At 41.5% G+C, this 18,835-nt stretch overlaps 1 protein-coding gene across 2 annotated transcripts in view; it reads right to left on the minus strand.

Moving 5' to 3' along the window:
- POU6F2 (POU class 6 homeobox 2) overlaps positions 1–18,835 on the minus strand; it is a 434,029-nt gene that overhangs the window by 31,408 nt on the left and 383,786 nt on the right. For both annotated transcript variants that reach the window (XM_054560568.2, XM_054560567.2), the window contains one exon: positions 3,752–3,958. In XM_054560568.2, the coding sequence (XP_054416543.1) occupies positions 3,752–3,958 (207 nt within the window). The remainder of the gene's footprint in view (positions 1–3,751; positions 3,959–18,835) is intronic.

Here is an 18,835-nt window from a genome sequence, read left to right on the forward strand (position 1 = left end):
AGATCAAAACTTATCCACCACGATCAAGTCGGCTTCATCCCTGGGATGCAAGGCTGGTTCAACATATGCAAATGAATAAGCGTAATCCATCACATAAAGAGAATCAAAGACAAAAACCACATGATTATCTCAATAGATGCACAAAAAGCCTTTGATAAAATTCAACATCCCTTCATGTTAAAAGCTCTCAATAAACTAGGTATTGATGGAACATATCTCAAAATAGTAAGAGCTATTTATGACAAACCCACAGCCAATATCATATTGAATGGGCAAAAGCTGGAAGCATTCCCTTTGAAAACTGGTACAAGACAAGGATGCCCTCTCTCACCACTCCTATTCAACATAGTATTGGAAGTTCTGGCCAGGGCAATCAGGCGAGAGAGGAAAATGAAGGGTATTCAAATGGGAAAAGAGGAAGTCAAATTGTCTCTGTTTGCAGACGACATGATTTTATATTTAGAAAACCCCATCATCTCGGCCCCAAAACTCCTTAAACTAATAAGCAAGTTCAGCAAAGTCTCAGGATACGAAATCAATGTGCAAAAATCACAAGCATTCTTTTACACAAACAATAGACAAGCAGAGAGCCAAATCATGAATGAACTCCCATTCACAATCACTACAAAGAGAATAAAATACCTAGGATACAGCTAACAGGGGATGTGAAGGACCTTTTTAAGGAGAACTACAAACCACTGCTCAATGAAATAAGAGAGGACACAAACAAATGGAAAAACATTCCATCCTTTTGGATAGGAAGAATCAATATTGTGAAAATGGCCATACTGCCCAGAGTAATTTATAGATTCAATGCTATACCCATCAAACTACCACTGACATTCTTCACAGAATTAGAAAAAACTATTTTAAATTTCATATGGAATCAAAGAAGACCCCATATAGCCAAGACAATCCTAAGCAAAAAGAACAAAGCTGGAGGCATCACTCCGCCTCACTTCAAACTATACTACAAGGCTACAGTAACCAAAATAGTGTGGTACTGGCACCAAAACAGATATATAGACCAATGGAGCACAATAGAGACCTCAGAAATAACACCACACATCTAAAACTATCTGATCTTGGACAAACCTGACAAAAACAATGGGGAAAGGATTCCCTATTTAATAAATGGTGCTGGGAAAACTGGCTAGCCACATGCAGAAAACTAAAACTGGACCCCTTCCTTACACCTTATACAAAAATTAACTCAAGATGGATTAGACTTAAATGTAAAACCCCACACCATAAAAACCCTAGAAGAAAACCTAGGCAATACCATTCGGGATATAGGCATGGGCAAAGACTTCATGGCAAAAATGCCAAAAGCAGTGGCAAGAAATGCAAAAATTGACAAATGAGATCTCATTAAACTAAAGATTTTCTGCACAGCAAAAGAAACTAGCATCAGAGTGAACAGGCAACCTACAGAATGGAGAAATTTTTTGCAATCTATCCATCTGACAAAGGTCTAATATCCAGAATTTACCAGGAACTTAAACAAATTTACAAGAAAAAAACAATCCCATGAAAAAGTGGGCAAAGGATATGAACAGACTTCTCAAAAGAATAAATTTACACAGCCAACAAACATATGAAAAAAAGCTCAACATCACTGATCATCAGAGAAATGCGAATGAAAACCACAATGAAATACCGTCTCATGCCAATCAGAATGGTGATTATTAAAAAGTCAGGAAACAAGAGATGCTGACGAGGCTGTGGAGAAATAGGAACACGTTTACACTGTTGGTGGGAATGTAAATTAGTTCAACCATCGTGGAAGACAGTATGGCAATTCCTCAAGGATCTAGAACCTGGAATATCATTTGACCCCACAATCCCATTACTGGGTATATACCCAAAAGAATATAAATCTTTCTACTGTAAGGACATATGCACATGTATATTTATTGCAGCACTATTTACAATAGCAAAGACATGGAACCAACCCAAATGCCCATCAGTGATAGACTGGATAAGGCAAATGTGGTACATATACACCATGGAATACTACGCTGCCATAAAAAGGAATGAGATCATGTTCTTTGCAGGGATATGGATGAAGCTGGAAGCCATCATCCTCAGCAAACTAACACAGGAAAAGAAAACCAAACACCTCATGTTCTCACTCATAATGGGGAGTTGAACATTGAGAACAGATGGACACAGAGAGGGGAACAACACACACCAGGGCCTGTTAGGGGGTGGGGCGTGAGGAGGGAACTTAGAGGATGGGTCAATAAATGCAGCAACCACCATGGCATATGTATACCTATGTAACAAACCTGCACGTTCTGCACATGAATCTCATTTTTTTGTGTGTTTTTTTTTGTTTTTTGTTTTTGTTTTTTTCTTTAGAAGAAGTTAAAAAAAAACCCCAAAAACAAACCTTTCATAGATCTCCAGGGCTTGGCTGCAAAGTAAATCATCACCATCATCATCACCATCACCATCATCATCACCATCACCGTCATCATCACCATCACCATCATCATCACGATCATCACGACTATGTTAGTGCTTACTGTATGCCAGGCACTATTCTGACCACTTTCTATGTATATTAACTCATTTAATCCTCAAAACCACCCTGTGAGGTAGCTACTGGTGTATCTCCACTTTACAAATGAGGTAACAGGGGCACAAAGATGATATATAGTGTGTTCAAGATCACACAGAGAAAAAGTCCATCCTTTTTAGATTGTTTATAGAGCCCTTCCATGAATGTCCTCTGCCTCCTCTCTGCTCCAATCACATGAGCCTTTCTCCTGTTTCTCAACACTCCATCCTCTTTCCCATTTCCCTGCCTTTGTGCCTGCCATTCCCTCTGCTTGGAATGTTGTTAACCCTTCATTTACTTGGTTAACTCATACCCAACTGTCTGGACTCCATTCCCAAGCCATTATCTCTGGGAGGACTAAAAACTCTCCGGGCAGAGTTGGTCACTTCCAACTCTGTGGTGACTCCTGCCCTGTCACAGGACAGTCTCTGCTCTACTGCACAACAGATTCTGCTTATAAATCTGTGTCCTCTACAGGGTGATGAGCTCCCTAAAATCTGAAAGCATCTCTCCTTTATTTCTGTTTCTTCACATTTATCAGGGGCCTGCTGTACAGTAGGTTATCAAAAAATGTTTGTTGAAGGAGCCAATTAACCAGACACTCCATGAGGTCAGGGACCACACCTTTCTTCTGTGCTGTGGACCCAATCTCTAGCACAAACACATAGGAAGCTCTCAATTGATATTTGAATGGAAAAATTAACTGGATCATCATGGTTTTGTGAAATTCAACCAAGCAGAACTTCCTGTTTTTCATTTCCTCATTTGTAGGCAGTGGTTTCAGCAGCAGCACCTTGGGATCTCTTAATATTTAATAATTTTTTCATTCACAGTTAAGGCATGAGTGTTCTTGGTTTCTTTTTGACCTCATTTTGAAAATCTGAAAATTAAGTATCTTGAGCACAGATTAATAAGAATACATCCCTATTGAATTTTAGGGCACTCTCTCTGTTTGTAATTTAATATATTCTTATTTTTATATTACAGAGGTATTTAGTTATCACTCATATTCATTAAGAATGAAAAATAGAGTTACATGCCATTTTATAAGTATCGATATGTTCAGATGAGTGAGATCAAATATTTTGTAATGTAAAAGTTACTTTTCATTGATTGAGACCAAAGAGGAGGAGCTGGGTAAGGACAGTGTCCTCTGCCATGGCTGCCTTGGCCTGGAACATTTACCTGCTGGCCGGGCTTGATGGGTGACAGCGTGATGCCCTGGGTGTTGATCACGGGCAGGATCTGGTTCCCAATGACTGTGGCGATGATCTGGCCCTGGGCGTTTGTTAGGAGCTGGGGGGTGATTGGCTGCACTTGCAAGCCCTGAGTGCTGCTCGCTGCTTGGCTCGATGGCCCCGGATTAGGCATCAGTGGAATGGTCCCGATAATCTGCAAGAGAGGCCCAAAGGTGAGGAGCTGGCTCCGTGAAGGGTCTGCGCATGCAACTGAAGACCACGCAGTGCCTGATCTCTCTAGGATGCTCCCTGGGAGCCGACTCAGAATCTGCAAGCAGCTCTGGAGGGGGGCGTGGTGGAAGAAAGTGGCAGGGGCAGGAATCTAAAGAAGAGATAAGTACACACGAACTGAGCTCATGTGATGGAAGGGAGAAACATCTTATTTAAAAATAAAATCAAGCATCTGTTAAGGTATAAACATGCAGTTTTTGCCAGGGCAGGTCTGACATCTGCTTTCTCTCAGAACCAGAGGAAGGATGGGCTTCTCACAGCACTCAAGGCCCCCTTCCACCTAGAAAGCTGCATCCCCACCACCCCCCAACCCCGGGGGGCTCCACACTTCCTGAACTAGGGGATCCTCTGACATTCTTTCCTCTGCCTCCTTCCCTCCACCGACATCCAGCTCCTCTCTCAATGTCGGGGGAGGGGCTCCCCGGTACCCCCAGCAGGATTGGGGCCTCACACACCCTGGTGTTCACAGTGGTGGAGAGTCTGGGCTCTGGAGACAGAGTGACAGGATTCCATTCCCAGCTGTGCCACTTACTGACTGTGGCACATTTGTCAAGGGACCTAAGCTTTCTGAAGGCTTGAGAGAATTGAGATTATAAACAAGCTTTTGAAACTCCTAAAATAGAGGTGAAATGACTACTGAGGACTGAAATCGGAAAGAAAGTGCCTTTTAAATGATGTATTTTAAATCCAGGGCCTAAAGGCGAGGGGTTTGGGGCTTCTGTGGCAGGTGGCAGGAGAGGCTCTTCTCTGCATCCAGTGGCTTCTGGCTTCAACGAGGGACCGTGGGGACTGACCGCAGGAGGGGCCTGGCCAGATCCAGTTACTGTGCCAAGGAGAAAGTCACCATGAATAGAAACAGCAAATGGACAGACCGGGTGTCCACAGAATCTGGACATAGAGACCATACTGTTAGGGACACACCGTTAGTAACAGATGTAATCTGTAAAAACCTAAAACATGATCTGTATTTCCAGCTGTGGTGGCATCTCCTGAGAAGTGACATGGCACTGGCTGTGTGAATGCTTTTCTGCCTCCATACACGGTAGGATGGTTACCTAGCTCTGCTTTCTGGTCGCCTTCAAGGGCTCCGGCTCCCAGAGGTGAAATCTGGTGATCTGGCCTGGTGGCCACCAGGACACAGTAATAAGATCTCAGGAAGTGTTTTCACACATATGATTCCTCTGCATTCTATATTCTTACAACACCTCCGTGAAGTAATATTTGTCATGCCTCTGCTTACTAGACAAGACACAGGGGCACAGGGAGGCCAAGCAACTCAGCTGAGTCTCTTCACAGAAGCGTTTGTAAGTGACAATCTGGGGCTACAGTCCAGGTCTGGCTGACCCCAAGCACTCGCTTTTCCATCCTTCCCCCTAGCTGCCACAGCATGGAGGACCTTGGAGGGTGCCAGCTCTTAGAAAACACACTGTGTGTCTTGTTTACAATTTCCCACTAGATGAAAGGCTGCTGGTGGGCTGGGTTTGTAGATGATACTGCTTTCTACCCGCACAATACCCTGAGCAGTGCTTTGAACATAGTTTCTCAGTAAATGTTGTCTGACTGAGTGGTTTCTAGACTCAGCTGTCACTGGGACTCCAGATGCAGCTGGAACCACAGGAGAACTGCAAGACCATGCCATTCAGTGACAGATCGTGCTGGAGAAAGCCTCCTCATCCCTAGGCCATTGCTTCCACCACAAAAGCCCCTGTGGGATGGCACTAATGGAGGACCTGTGCGGATATCAAGTATCAATGGCATGTGTCAATAGAGGCCGATAAAGGTCAAGTAATTACTGTGAGAGTGGTCAGCTGTCCCCTAGGGAGTATGGCAGGGCTGCTGTCTCACTGAGCAAGCCTGCAGTGCCTGGCCCGCAGCATCAGCAATGAGCACGTCCCATCAGTGCGGGCAAGGTCAGGAGGCGTCCACATCAATAGATCATGGTGCATAAGTACTTTATTGATGAGTGGTCTTGCATTAAACAGCCAGGATTCAAAGGCTGGCTCCTGTGACCCCACAGACAACGTAAGAGAGGCCCAGGAACAGGCCTCCCATCTTCAGCCTATGTTGGATAACTCCTCTTTCCACACATGCACAATGAAAACTCAGCCACTGACCCACCCACTCTGGCCTTCTCCAGTGTCTTAGGCCTTTGCAGCCTCATTTCATCCTATCGGCCTGAGCTGAAAGCCTGTGGAAGCTGAATGCATCTATGGGGCAGGGCTGTGGGTCCTGTTTGGGGCAGGGTGTCGGCGCGATTGAGAGCCAGTGGGAGCAAGTAGCCTGAGAGAATGGTTCAGGGTGAGCACAGCACATGACAGTTACAGAACTCATTGTGATGAAGAGAGAGGCGTTCTGTCCCGGGAAGATTGACACCAGCCTGTGCTCGCCTCTGCAGTAATGAAATACTCTGCCTGCTACCTGGGTGGAATGAAGAAGAAAGGCAAATGCAAACAAGTCATCGGCCTCTTGCTTAAGCACAACCTCACTTTCAACTGTGTGCCAGCACGTTACTAAAACATGGTGCTGCCTATGTTCCTCCCCACCGTGTCCTCTCTTTTTTTCTAGGCCTGAGCATCACTTATCAAGGATAGGATAACAGTAGTGTCAGAGCCAGAGGAATCTGTAATGACCTGACTATTGGTGCTTTTAACAGAGAGTCTGCCTTCGAGGTGGGGGTGGGGAGTCAAGAGCAGTTCTAAAGTCAGGAAGCCTTTGGTGACACTATGCGTTTCTTATTTTTGTTCCCCTTTCAGGGGCATTGCGATCGCCATCTCAATGTGTCAAAAACTCAGTAGTGCATTATGGGGAATTTCATCATATTCCCGAATGTATCACAATATGTTGGTTTCAATTGGCTCCCATTCATTGAAGGGTAAAGATGGTCACACACTGTGTCATCTAAATATTCTCTGATGTGCCTGTTTCACTTATGCTGGCTCTGATTCCTCTTAGCACGGCCACAGATCTAATCAGAACTCCTCCATGGACTTTGACTTCACAGAGGTTGCAAGAAGGGAACCAGGGGAGCTGAGAAGGCAAAGATCTGAGACTCTCTGTACTCATGAGAAGTTGTCCATTTCACCTGTGGAAATCATATTTTAAATTAAAGGCCTTTTGTTATTCAAGGGAAGTATTTGCATCTACATATGTTTCAACTAAATCAGGAAATGAAAATGGAGGTTTGACAAGGCCGTAGGGGAATCTCTTATTTGAGAGTAAAGGTAGAAAGAGGATGCTTTTGGGACACTTGCAGTCCTAAAACTAGCTTTTGGAGTTTGACTTCCCAGCTCCCAGAAGCTAAGATTTACTGCTAGGAGAAGTCCTGATGGAAGGATTTGCCACTGAGCACATGGACAACTAGGCTGTGACTCCTGTTCAAGCCACTCAGTGTACCAGACAGATTTATGTTCTCCTGAAATGCCGAGGATTCCTTCAGAGCAGCCTAATACTGCTTCTCTCTATAAACACTGTGTCAGGTGCCATGAAGGATGCCAAGAAGATGCAACTGGGGCAGGGGAGGGGTAAACAAGACAGGTACCTTGAATGCAGAGATTCCAACAATCCAAGGGTGGAAATGATGAGCACCAAATGAGTTAGCAAGTACTTTTTGAGAAAAATGTCTATACCCACGTGGTGAGTGTGCAAAAGACTATTGGGAATGAATGAGTTACTTCCGAGGAAGAAGGGTGGGGATGGTCCAAGAGGCCTTCACAGAAGAAATGGGGGCCAAGCAGGGTCTGGAGATTGGGTACAATTTGGGGAAGGCAGAGAAACCATTCTAAACAAGAGATCAGCCTAAAGGTGAGAAACATGGGGGGTGGGGAGTTGGATGCAAGAAAAGGTTGAGACAGTTTAGCCTGGGAGGGTCAAATTCCATCCAGCCAAGGGGTTCCGATGAGTGAGGTTTTTTTTTTATTATTATTATACTTTAAGTTCTAGGGTACATGTGCACAATGTGCAGGTTTCTAACATTGTATACATCTGCCATGTTGGTGTGCTGCACCCATTAACTCGTCATTTACATTAGGTATATCTCCTAATGCTACCCCTCCCCCCTCCTCCCACCCTATGACAGGCCCCGGTGTGTGATGTTCCCCACCGTGTGTCTAAGTGTTCTCATTGTTCAATTCCCACCTATGACTGAGAACATGCGGTGTTTGGTTTTCTGTCCTTGCGATAGTTTGCTCAGAATGATGGTTTCCAGCTTCATCCACATCCCTACACAGGACATGAACTTGATGAGTGAGTTTTGACGGGAGTGTAGGGGAGTGCTGAAATGGGGCTATTCCGTGTGAATGTCACTGTGTGGACAGAAAGGACTCAAGTGGTGAGGGACTACAGATATGGAAATCAGTTGTAGACCTAGGATGCTGCTCTAGTGTCCAAGTGTGAAGCAAAATGCCTCAGTGACTCCTTGGCATAGGATTTGCTTGATTCACTAACTTTTGCTTCAATTCAAAAAGCATGGCCTACTCTATGCCCAGGTTGCAACATTAGAAATTTTTCAGTTAAGTTATTGCCCTGTAAATCTCACAGCAAATAGCTCAGGCATTGTTTGCAATGATCCTCTATGTCTTTGCCCCGATTCTTCACCAGTGATGATTCATCTCTGAAAAATGCTTTAACCAGGCCAAGGCCCATACCAGTATTGTAATAATAATTTGTGACCTAAAAGAGTTCCGGCTTCTCTGAAACAGGACTTACTTGATTGTTGCTGTGAATGTCCATCTATCTCTTTCCTTAAATGAGTTAAGAGCATAAGTCACAAAAGAGGAATAAAATTCATATTGTAAGAGCAATGAAAAAAAATCATTCAAATAGTAGTGTTTGCTAGCACATATATTTGAAAGATCCCCATTTCCACAAGAACTTGAGTGACTTATACCCAAATGTGACTATCACTAATTCAGCAGCTATTATAACTTAAGCCATAATGAAGATTAGCTTGCAGTTGTAGCAACCCCAGCAATTCAGGGCTCTGGAGCACCTTTGGATCATGCGGTTACCCTTACACTGCCCTCATGTGCCTCAGTCTCGTTGAGGTAGTCAATAGAGATGAATCATGACTGATGGTGGGTAAAGTGTCCTGAATGTTTTCACTGCTGATGGGTTCACGTCATCAGCAGCAGTCTGAGGATTCTGTCACAGAAGCCCAGGGCATTCAGACAAGTCATCTGATAGGCCACATATCGTTATAGCCAATGATATGTTGTTAAACTCTGTTATGGAGAATGTGATTGCAGACGTCAAATTGACAAGTAATCTTGTGGCCCATATATGTAAGAAAAGGAGACCTATCAATGCTGTCAATCGGTGACTTCCTCAGGTCTTTCAATCCATCAGCAGAGACAATTCTTTCCCAAATATTTGTACAATCTCAGCACATTTTGGTCAACAGATTTTTGTTAACGCTAGCATCATTCTGTCCATTCTTGAACAAAGAGCTTATAACATTTGAGAGCCAGGGAGATGGTGGTGAGTGATCACCAAACAGAAGCAGCCAATTACCTTCTCCTTTCTTTCTGGTCTGGCCACAACTATTCTCTCTTCCTCCAAGTGATGATTTTGTCTTCCTTATATAGTATATTCATTCTAGGCTCACTGTACTCCCAAAGTTAAAGTTAAACTCTCTTAGAATTATTTTGGCAACTCTGATTAGGATAGTGGTTCTGGAAAGGTAGGAAAATACTATTATTTCTCAAACAAAATGAATTTTTCCAAGATGCAAACTAGTGCCTTATTGCATTTGGCTATGTCCAAGATGGGGAAAAAGAGAAGCATGAATATAGAGAGAGGATTTAGCAGAGAATCTAAATCAGAGAATGTAAAGGCATAAAGACAAGCAGATGAAGGCATCTAATCAGAGGAAGACACTAGCCAAAGGGCAAATGGGTTTAATCTTGCAGGAAATGCCAATCCTCTGGCCATGGCTTTCTGGAGCTTTGGAGGTTCCAGGGTTTGGGAAGAAACAGTTTCTTCATTCCCATGACTGACTGACAATGTCTAGCATGGGTATGGGAATAAGAATGGCAGTGTGTTCCAAGATGGTATCACTACAGCCCAGGATATGAGACAAATTACCTTGGACCAACCTGCAAGAAATGGATGACATGTATTTGTTTGATGAGCAACTGTGAGAAAGGATTTTTCTCTTTAATGCTTTTATTAGGGGTACCAATAGGTACTCTAACCCTGGGAATACCCATCTACTTGATGCTTTTCCTTGTCAGTTAGAATTAGAGTCCTTGCTTGGTGCTCTACTGTTTGGTATCAACTTTAGAAACACACTCACAGACAAGAGTAAAGAACTGGAGGTGTCAGGATCCTTAAAATGGCACTTTCTGTCACACTAAGAGAGGAATAATTTGCATGAAAACTGATGTTATTTAAACAGCAATAACAATAATAAAAACAATCCTCTCTCCTAAAAGCTTCGTAAGAGCCATTAAAGGTAATTCTCCTTAATAGAGTTTAAGATGTGTACCAAGGAAAAAAAATTCCCCACTGGCTGGATTTAAGCCCAGGCTTTGCCACTAACTAGTAGGAGATCATTGGTGAATTACTTTACCTCTTAGGATCTCAGTCTACTCACCTGTAAAATAGGAATAGTAATGTCCACTTCATAAGGTTACTGTGAGAACTAAGATGATCTATGCAAAGCACTCAACACTGTGGTTTACCAGCCAAATAACTGTTCAATAACAAATGGTCATTTGTAGCTTAATTTTATTTACATGCTTGTGTGGTAACTCCTGGGCATTTGCACTAAATTGCAAAAGCTCTTTTGAATTCTTCTGAATGTTATATTTTTTAAACTGGAAATTGTTTACCATGATGAATAGAAGATAATAACTTATTATGAAATGTAATTCAATCTTCCCTGTTTTATAATAGAATGCTACGTTGGAAGTTTCCATGGGGGCACCAAGACCCGACTGGTGCTGCATTCCAGGGGAGGGACTAGACTTTGTGCTGGATTTACAGAGGAGGTTACTGAGAACCAGCTAGACAGTTCCAGAACTCAGACCTTGACAACGAGGATAGACACAGAATTTTTGAAAAATCTGTGTCTTCCTCACTTCCAGAGGTGGAGCATGGGGAGCTTTCTCCTTACCTCAAGGATAATGAAAGTGGCTGAATAAATATTGTGCTCTGAAATTTGGGGGAAATATTCTTGAGGAATGAAAAGGTGAGAGGCTTTGGCTTTTGAGCTGAGGAGGGAGGAGAGAGAAAAAGGGAGGGTGAGAGAGAGGGAGAGAGAAGAAGAGGGAGGAAGAGAAGAGGGAGGGAGAGACAAAGAGAGTAAGAAAGATCACTGCCTGCCATTGACCCTAGCTACTCTCCCATGACAGCAGGAGTAAGGATGTGTGGGTGTTTCTCTGGGCTCAATATCATGGGTTGGAATGATTTAAAATCCTGTCCCAGAGGACCCCTTGGGGAATGGGCACTGGGACAACACCAGAGAGGGCTTTGAAGAGTAGATCTGGAGAAAACCAAGCTCGGAGCAGGAAGGGGGCAGCTGGAAGAAAACATGGTGCCAATAACAATGAAAGGTCCCAGCTGGGCCTCAAAATAACTCATGAAAGTGCCCCCAAGAGTTGGCCTGAGCCATTGGCTGGTCCAGAGAACAGGAAGCCTTCTGCTCTTCTTATCCACTGGTATCTCCTTTCCTCACCTCAACCTGACTGGTCGAGAGCATCACTAGCAAGCTGGAGCAGGATGGGAACCATTCCAACAGGGAGAGCAGGAGGGGCCGGCTACCCTTTCCCACAGCAGCAAGCAGCAGGAAGGAGGCCCCAGTTGCGGCTGCTAATGGCGTTTTAAGTTAGGGTTGCAGTTGGGACTGTTGTCAGGGAACTGGACATCTTATTTGCAATTTAAAGTGGCTATACAAGACTGTGTTACCTGAGATGCCCAGAGAAGTCAAGAAGCAAGAAGCCGCTGAGCTTTCGTTCCAGGACAGAGGAACATCACCATTGAGAAGGCTGAAAGAGGCTGCCTTGCTCTCAAATATTAAGGCCAATAATACACAGAAAAGACATTTTATGAGTCATAATGAGCATCAGGACTTTGTCAACTAAGAATGCTTGAAAAAAAGAGGAGAAATGAAGGCAAGAAGGAGACAAGGGAAAAGAGAGAAGAGATAATTTAAGAAGCTAGCAGAGGTACAGCATTTTAAATTGTGAGCAGAATATATTTTCCCATAAACTATGAATTTGGTTTATTTCTGAGAGGTAGCGGCTGCTATTTATAATACTGATTGTTGAAGTTTCAGCTGACTTAAACATGTATACTATTCGAATGCATTAGTTGCTGAAGTTCCTCTGAAGATTTTGAAACCTTAAACTTACAACAGGAACAGTCAATGCCTACCAACAGGGACAATAGTTATGATATCTAAAAAAAGGTCAGAAGAGTCAGGAGAAGTTTTGACATGGTCATTGACAGGTTAGCAAGGTTATTCCCATTAGTAACCAGAAATATTTACAAGGTATAACAAAGATGTGCTTTTGTGGCTCTTCATTTCCTCTATTATGTTTAATTAAACACCAAACTCCCAAACATGCTCTTGAACAGTCTTTTGTTTGTGTAGTTATTGGGGAAGAAGAAATCTAGTATGTCTGCCTCTGTTTTCCAATTACAAATGATGAAGCAGGGAGAAGAGATTCTATTAGATCTTAATGATGTAAGACAGGATGAATAATGCCAATTCCGAAAGTGCTTTATGGGAATAATTTGCGTATAGAGTGTGGCCTGAACCCTAGTTATGCAGCCCATGAGCAGCAAACCTCGCAGAAGAAATTCCACATCTCAGGGAACTGACAGGTCTCCCAGGTAGGAGTCAACTCAGTGGATACAATGATCATTCTTATTGGACTTGAATATTTCTCAGGTCCTTTGGCAAAATAAAGTTAGCAGCCTCGGCCCCATTCTGAACAGTTGACAGTTCCTACTACGATAATACTACAACTGAATCTGGCACACTCCACACTCTGGAGGCAGGTGTTGTGTTTTTTTTTGTGTGTGTGTGTGTGCTTGTTTTTCCTCAAATTTTTAATTTTAAGATGCAGCATAATATCTGGGGTTACATATTTTACTGTAATTATGAGATTTGCCATGTTCTCTTTTATCTGGGTTTCCACTTGAGCTTTAGGAAACATTGATAGAAAAAGGATTTTATCCTGAATATAATCAAAAGAGTAAATTAAATTTACACAAGATTATATTACATTGAGATGAGAATTAAGTGAGGAGTCATTGTAACCACCCTCGTGGTCTATTCCTGGAGTGATTGGTGGGCAGCAATTGGTGTCTAGGAAATGTATCATTTTTTTTGAACACAGTGTAGGTGCCTGCCACGAACACGTTTTAAAATTATATCTGAATTATATATCGGCATAATGAAATGCATACTGGAAAGTTCTGGATTACTTAAGGCTAATTGATTTCCCTATGGTACTTTTTTCCTTCTCCTGCTCTGAATACTTTTTACTCAACTAGAAAGTAGGACGATGAAAACAGGAGATGGGGAGTCAATTGTGCAAAATGTTATCTCCAGCTATTGTCAAGGTTCAGCTGGGCATTGCTATGGACTGAAGATTTATGTTCCCCCAAACTTCACATGTTGAAACCTGAAGTCCAATGTAATGGTATTTGAAGTGAGGCCTTTGGAAAGTGATTAGGTCAAATGGGATTAGTGTCCATATAAAAGAGACCCCAGAGAGTTCCCTGGTCCCTTCCATTATGTAAGGACACAGCAAGAAGATAGCTGTCTGTGACCAGGAAGCGGGTCCTCACTGAACACTGAATCTGCTGGCACTGTGATCTTGAATTTCTCAGCCTCCAGAACTATGAAAAATATATTTCTGTTGTTTGTAAGCCATCCAGTCTATCATATTCTGTTATAGCAGCCAGAACAGACCAAGACAGGCATGATGTTGGAATCAACGTTGACTGGCCTTCTCTGTAACTAAGGGGAAATACTTAGGGATACAAAGTAGTTCTCCCAGAAAGGGGCAGATAAGCAAGATGCTCAGCACTATATGCAATTCTGTTTGGGCAAGCAAAGTGGGATTTCAGGCATCTTTTTGGAAATGGACAGAGAACTTGCCATTTTGTTTCATGCCTGTCTTCTCCTGGGAAATGTATTGCTTATGGTTAACATATACTCGAAGCCTTAAGTATATAAACTTGGTTACGTTTGTACAAATATTAATAATTACATATTAAACATATGCCAATATAGACAGTGGTAGAATTTTCACTGGCAGAACCCCTCTGCTTTATTCTGTGATGGCTTCAAAACTAAGAGGTTGTTTTATTCATGCATTTGCTCATGTACAAATTCATCACTCACTCACTCACTCACTCACTCACTCAGCAAATCCTTTCTGAGGGCCTCCTGTGTGCCTGGCATGGGGGCAGGGCATACCACGTTGTACTAGTTCCCACTATAGAAGACCAGGATGTTACCCAGCCATCTGAATTTGTGTAAACACTCTCTTTTGGATTAGTAGGAATATTCTGTAAATCCTCTCTTAAGGCACCAGCAACCTACCAGTGGAGAAGAAAACCTAGGCTCCCTGTAGGCAGGACAGTCAAGATGGTGCAATTTACATAAAAATGAAACCCACACTGTTGACAAGAGTTCAATAGGTTCTTTTCTCCTCCTGGAAACTGCTGCAACTGTCAATGACTTTAGGTGATCTCCCAAAGTTTCTCCTTTTGAAAACCAGTTACATGCTCAGATGTGTTTGTTGCTGGACAGCCGAGTTCACCCTTTGTTGAAATATGACCTTATTCTGTGGATGGAAATGTCTATTCATTTTTATTCTAATTAGAATTCTACAGATATGGAAATTAAAATATATCCATAGATGGGAACTTTTTGGGAAGATGATGGTGCTGCACCATTGTTGATGGCACTGTCAGGCAGTTTTCTAGATCTTGAGAGTCCGAGAAATATCTGACTATTCTAAATTTCATTTTAAAGCCACTCTGTAGGAAGGAAAATGACCAAAATGCCTATGTAAGTCAGGTAACAATCCGGACTGAGTTACTTTATGGGGGGTAGGTGGGAAGTCGATCTACTGGGACTTCTGGTCTCTAAGGACATAAATTGAAGCCACTGATTTCCCACTGGATAGTAGGCATGGCAGGCACACGGTGGAAAATGACCTCAACTTTGCATAGCACAGTGCTCCTCCTCAGTGGCCACACCACAGTCATAACCTCTGCACATCTTGAGTCCATCACAAGGATCCTATGCATTTCTTACTTGTAAACAATGGCACAGCTCCATCACGCTCCCAAAAAGTTCCCATCTATGGATATATTTTAATTTTCCTATCTGTAGAATTCTAATTTGAATAAAAGTGAATGGACATTTTCACCCACAGTTATTTATAACAAGGGCACATGAGATATCGCATAAAAATGAATTCCTTCAAGCCACTGTGGCCTTGGTTTCCATTTCTAGCATCTTACATTACTTATTCTTTTTTCTTCACTTATTTATTTATTTGAATATTACTTATTCAGTGGGAGGAAATGAATACATTTGTAAATATGATCTAATGCTTCAATTTCCAATTCTTCTTAGTGGTTTTACATTTTGATTATATTTGTCCACTAGAAAGTTTAAGAATGTTCCAGGTACTAGAAAACAAAGATAAATTTTTATGGATAAACTGGAAAACATTTCTTTTCATCATTCTTTCCTTTCTTCCCCAGTGACTACAAATTAAACTATGGTTTCTTTTCATTTTCTTGGTAGCTGCCAACACTGTCAAATTGCTAAAACATTTTTTCCCCCTTAAAAGAGAGGCACAACTGTGGTGAAGCCATCATTTTGCAGAAAGACCAACTTCGTGAGCCTTTATATGGCTTTGCCTAAAACTTTACGTTTTAATACCAGCAAAAATATCTAGAATTTGCAGAATAATTTCTGCTTCTGCCTGCTGATGCCAGATTAAGTGACTAAATCAGATTAAAGTTATTTATTGCTTGGGAGAACACCTGTTAGTTTCACTCAGCTTTGGTCCTTAGAAGCTTTAGTAAACATTCCTAAATAAACCACTGGACCTATGAGATGTTTATATTATTTTTCTACCCAAATGAGAAAAAAAAGAGCTACAGCAGTGGTAGCAAACAAACAAACAAACAAACAACAACAACAAAACCCTAAATTTGGACCAGTGATCTCCAATATTCCAAGTTTTTTGGAGCAATAGGAATTGGTTAAGAAAATATTTGGCAATTGCTTTAAGAAAAGACTGTACAAATTTAGCATCCCTTTGTGCTGTGTTTATACCCAGTGAGCACATACAAGCTGTAAAGCTGAATTTAAATTAGGATAAACAAAAAAACAAGCCTGTGAGAAAAAAGAGGGTGGGGAACGAAGCATGCCAAGTGCCATTAAAGATGCATCTGTTTATCACCACTCAGTTTCATGAGTCCAAGATGATTCATATGCTTTCTGTGAAGAGAATATCCATTGTTGTGGCAAAATTAAATGTAGTTTGCAATATTTATCTATCTATTCAATCAGAAAAAAGTTGTCCTCATCACTCAAACATATATTACTTTTTCAATTTCCTGTTAGTAATTTTTTTTTAATGTTCTTTAGGGTGAGACCACAGACTTTCTCATTTCTCACAACAAAGACCATAGCTCATTAGAATTATGCTGATGAGTTTTTCTCGTAAAATTGCATCCCCAGTTTCATAGGTGACCAATCTGCAGCCTTATCCCTAATAATTAGGCAGTTTTTGATAGATGTATGCAAAGAGGGCTGGATATACTCTTCCAATTGTGGTTTCTCATAGTTTTCTAATTCCTACTTTAAATGTCCCTCAGAAAAAGAGTATTTGGAAGGCACTTCAAATTTGGTCCTGGTGAAATATGATTTATTATTGCTAATAAACCAATCAATAAATGTAATGATTTTCTGACTGTCCTGTTTTAAGCTCAATAATTTATAATTTATGCTGATAGCATGAATTTTGGCATTTTTAATTTCAAAAGTTAGTTTTGAAGTACAGCCTTGTCAGGAACATGTCTCACAGCCTTGCCAGATGATATCATTCACAGACTAGCCATACATATTATTAAGTAATGGAAAAGCTGGAATAGTGATACTTACATCAAAGATCCATTGACATGTTTAGCTACAAAACCATTAACTTAATCCATAACTCAGAATTAAAAAAAATCTATTTAACTTTGCTAAAAAAATTGGAGCATTTTAAGCAATGTTTGTACTATTGTATTTGGTTTCTGAGAGGGTAAGTTTTTAGTACTTTCTGATTCACCTAGGTTCTGGATTTCAGGAACCAGTCTAGATGTGCAAAACCACAGACACTATTCCCATTTCTACTGCCTTATCTCCATGTGAGCTTAGAGGGGCAGAAACTCTACTTTTCAAATATTTAGAACTGTGTATGATTTTATAGTCTCAGAAATCAAATTGAATTCTCAAAGTCTGGAGTAGCACACTATGTCATTTCCTTTTGTGTTCATTTAAGGAATTTGTGTATCACCTTTTAAACATAAAAATTCTTTCTTTCAATAATGTTATCCTTTGTATTAAAAATCCTAAATAGTTCTTTTATAACCCAATAATACTGAGAAGATCCTCATATTAAGAAGGCTTCTATTAAAAACTTGCAAGAAAATCTTCAAATTCCATGTGAATTTAAAACAGATTTTTGGTTTTGTCCATGTTATTTGCTCCTTCCTTTTGGTTATCTAGGATAGTTTGCTGACATTACTTGCAGATTTACTGAAGGCAGATGGGAATGTTTTCATTCTAGACCATCAGAGGAAATCAACAGTTGTTAAATGAGCCTAGCAGGTAATATCTCTGTGACCCTGCCTTTTGATTAAATAAAGTACAACATTTTGTTATGGAGAAAAGTGAATGCTATTATGTCTAGAAGCCATATAGTCATGTCATAGAGGCAAACTAGGCATCATCTAGCCTGTTGCTGCTGCTGCTAATCTGAAGAAAACAAGCTTGTCCAGCTTACCTGGTCACTAATGTGTGGACAGCTGACTCAAAATCATCAAATGGGTCTTCTCTGCATGCTGGTGGGACCATGGGTTTCAAGACAGATGTGAGTGCCAAGGATTTAACATCCTTTGTTAATTTTACTATTTACAACAACCCCAAAATGTTAGCTGTTAAAACAATTGAAGTGAGTTAACTAAATAAACAATTGCCATTTTCGTCAGATATAGTAATGCTGGAGGACCCACTTTAAAGCATATCCACATAAAACTTCGATATATTAAACAGTCCCTACTTTAGGCCAGGCACGGTGGCTCACTCCTGTAACCCCAGCACTTTGAGAGGCTGAGGTGGGAGGATCACTTGAGGTCAGGAGTTCGAGACCAGCCTAGCCAACGTGGTGAAACTCCATCTCTACTAAAAAATACGAAAATTAGTGGGCCGTGATGGTGCGTGCCTGTAATCCCAGCTACTCAGGAGACTGAGGCAGGAGAATTGCTTGAACCCAGGAGGCAGAGGTTGCAGTGAGCAGAGATGGTGACACTGCACTGCAACCTGGGGGACAGAGTGAGATTCAGTCCCAAAAAACAAACAAGAACCCAAACAGACTCTACTTTAGATCAGCCACCCTGAGTGGGTTAAAAAAATATATATATATACATGAAGAGAGCACTATATTTATGAAATGACTACTATATGGCAGGCACTGTATCAGGCACTTATACATGTTATGCTGAAAGCAGCTTTGCTTCAGAGGAAAGCTGGGCTTCAAAGCAGCCAGATCTGGGC

The sequence above is a fragment of the Pongo abelii genome, chromosome 6, assembly GCF_028885655.2.
Source record: "Pongo abelii isolate AG06213 chromosome 6, NHGRI_mPonAbe1-v2.0_pri, whole genome shotgun sequence".
In the NCBI taxonomy this organism is placed as follows: domain Eukaryota; kingdom Metazoa; phylum Chordata; class Mammalia; order Primates; family Hominidae; genus Pongo; species Pongo abelii.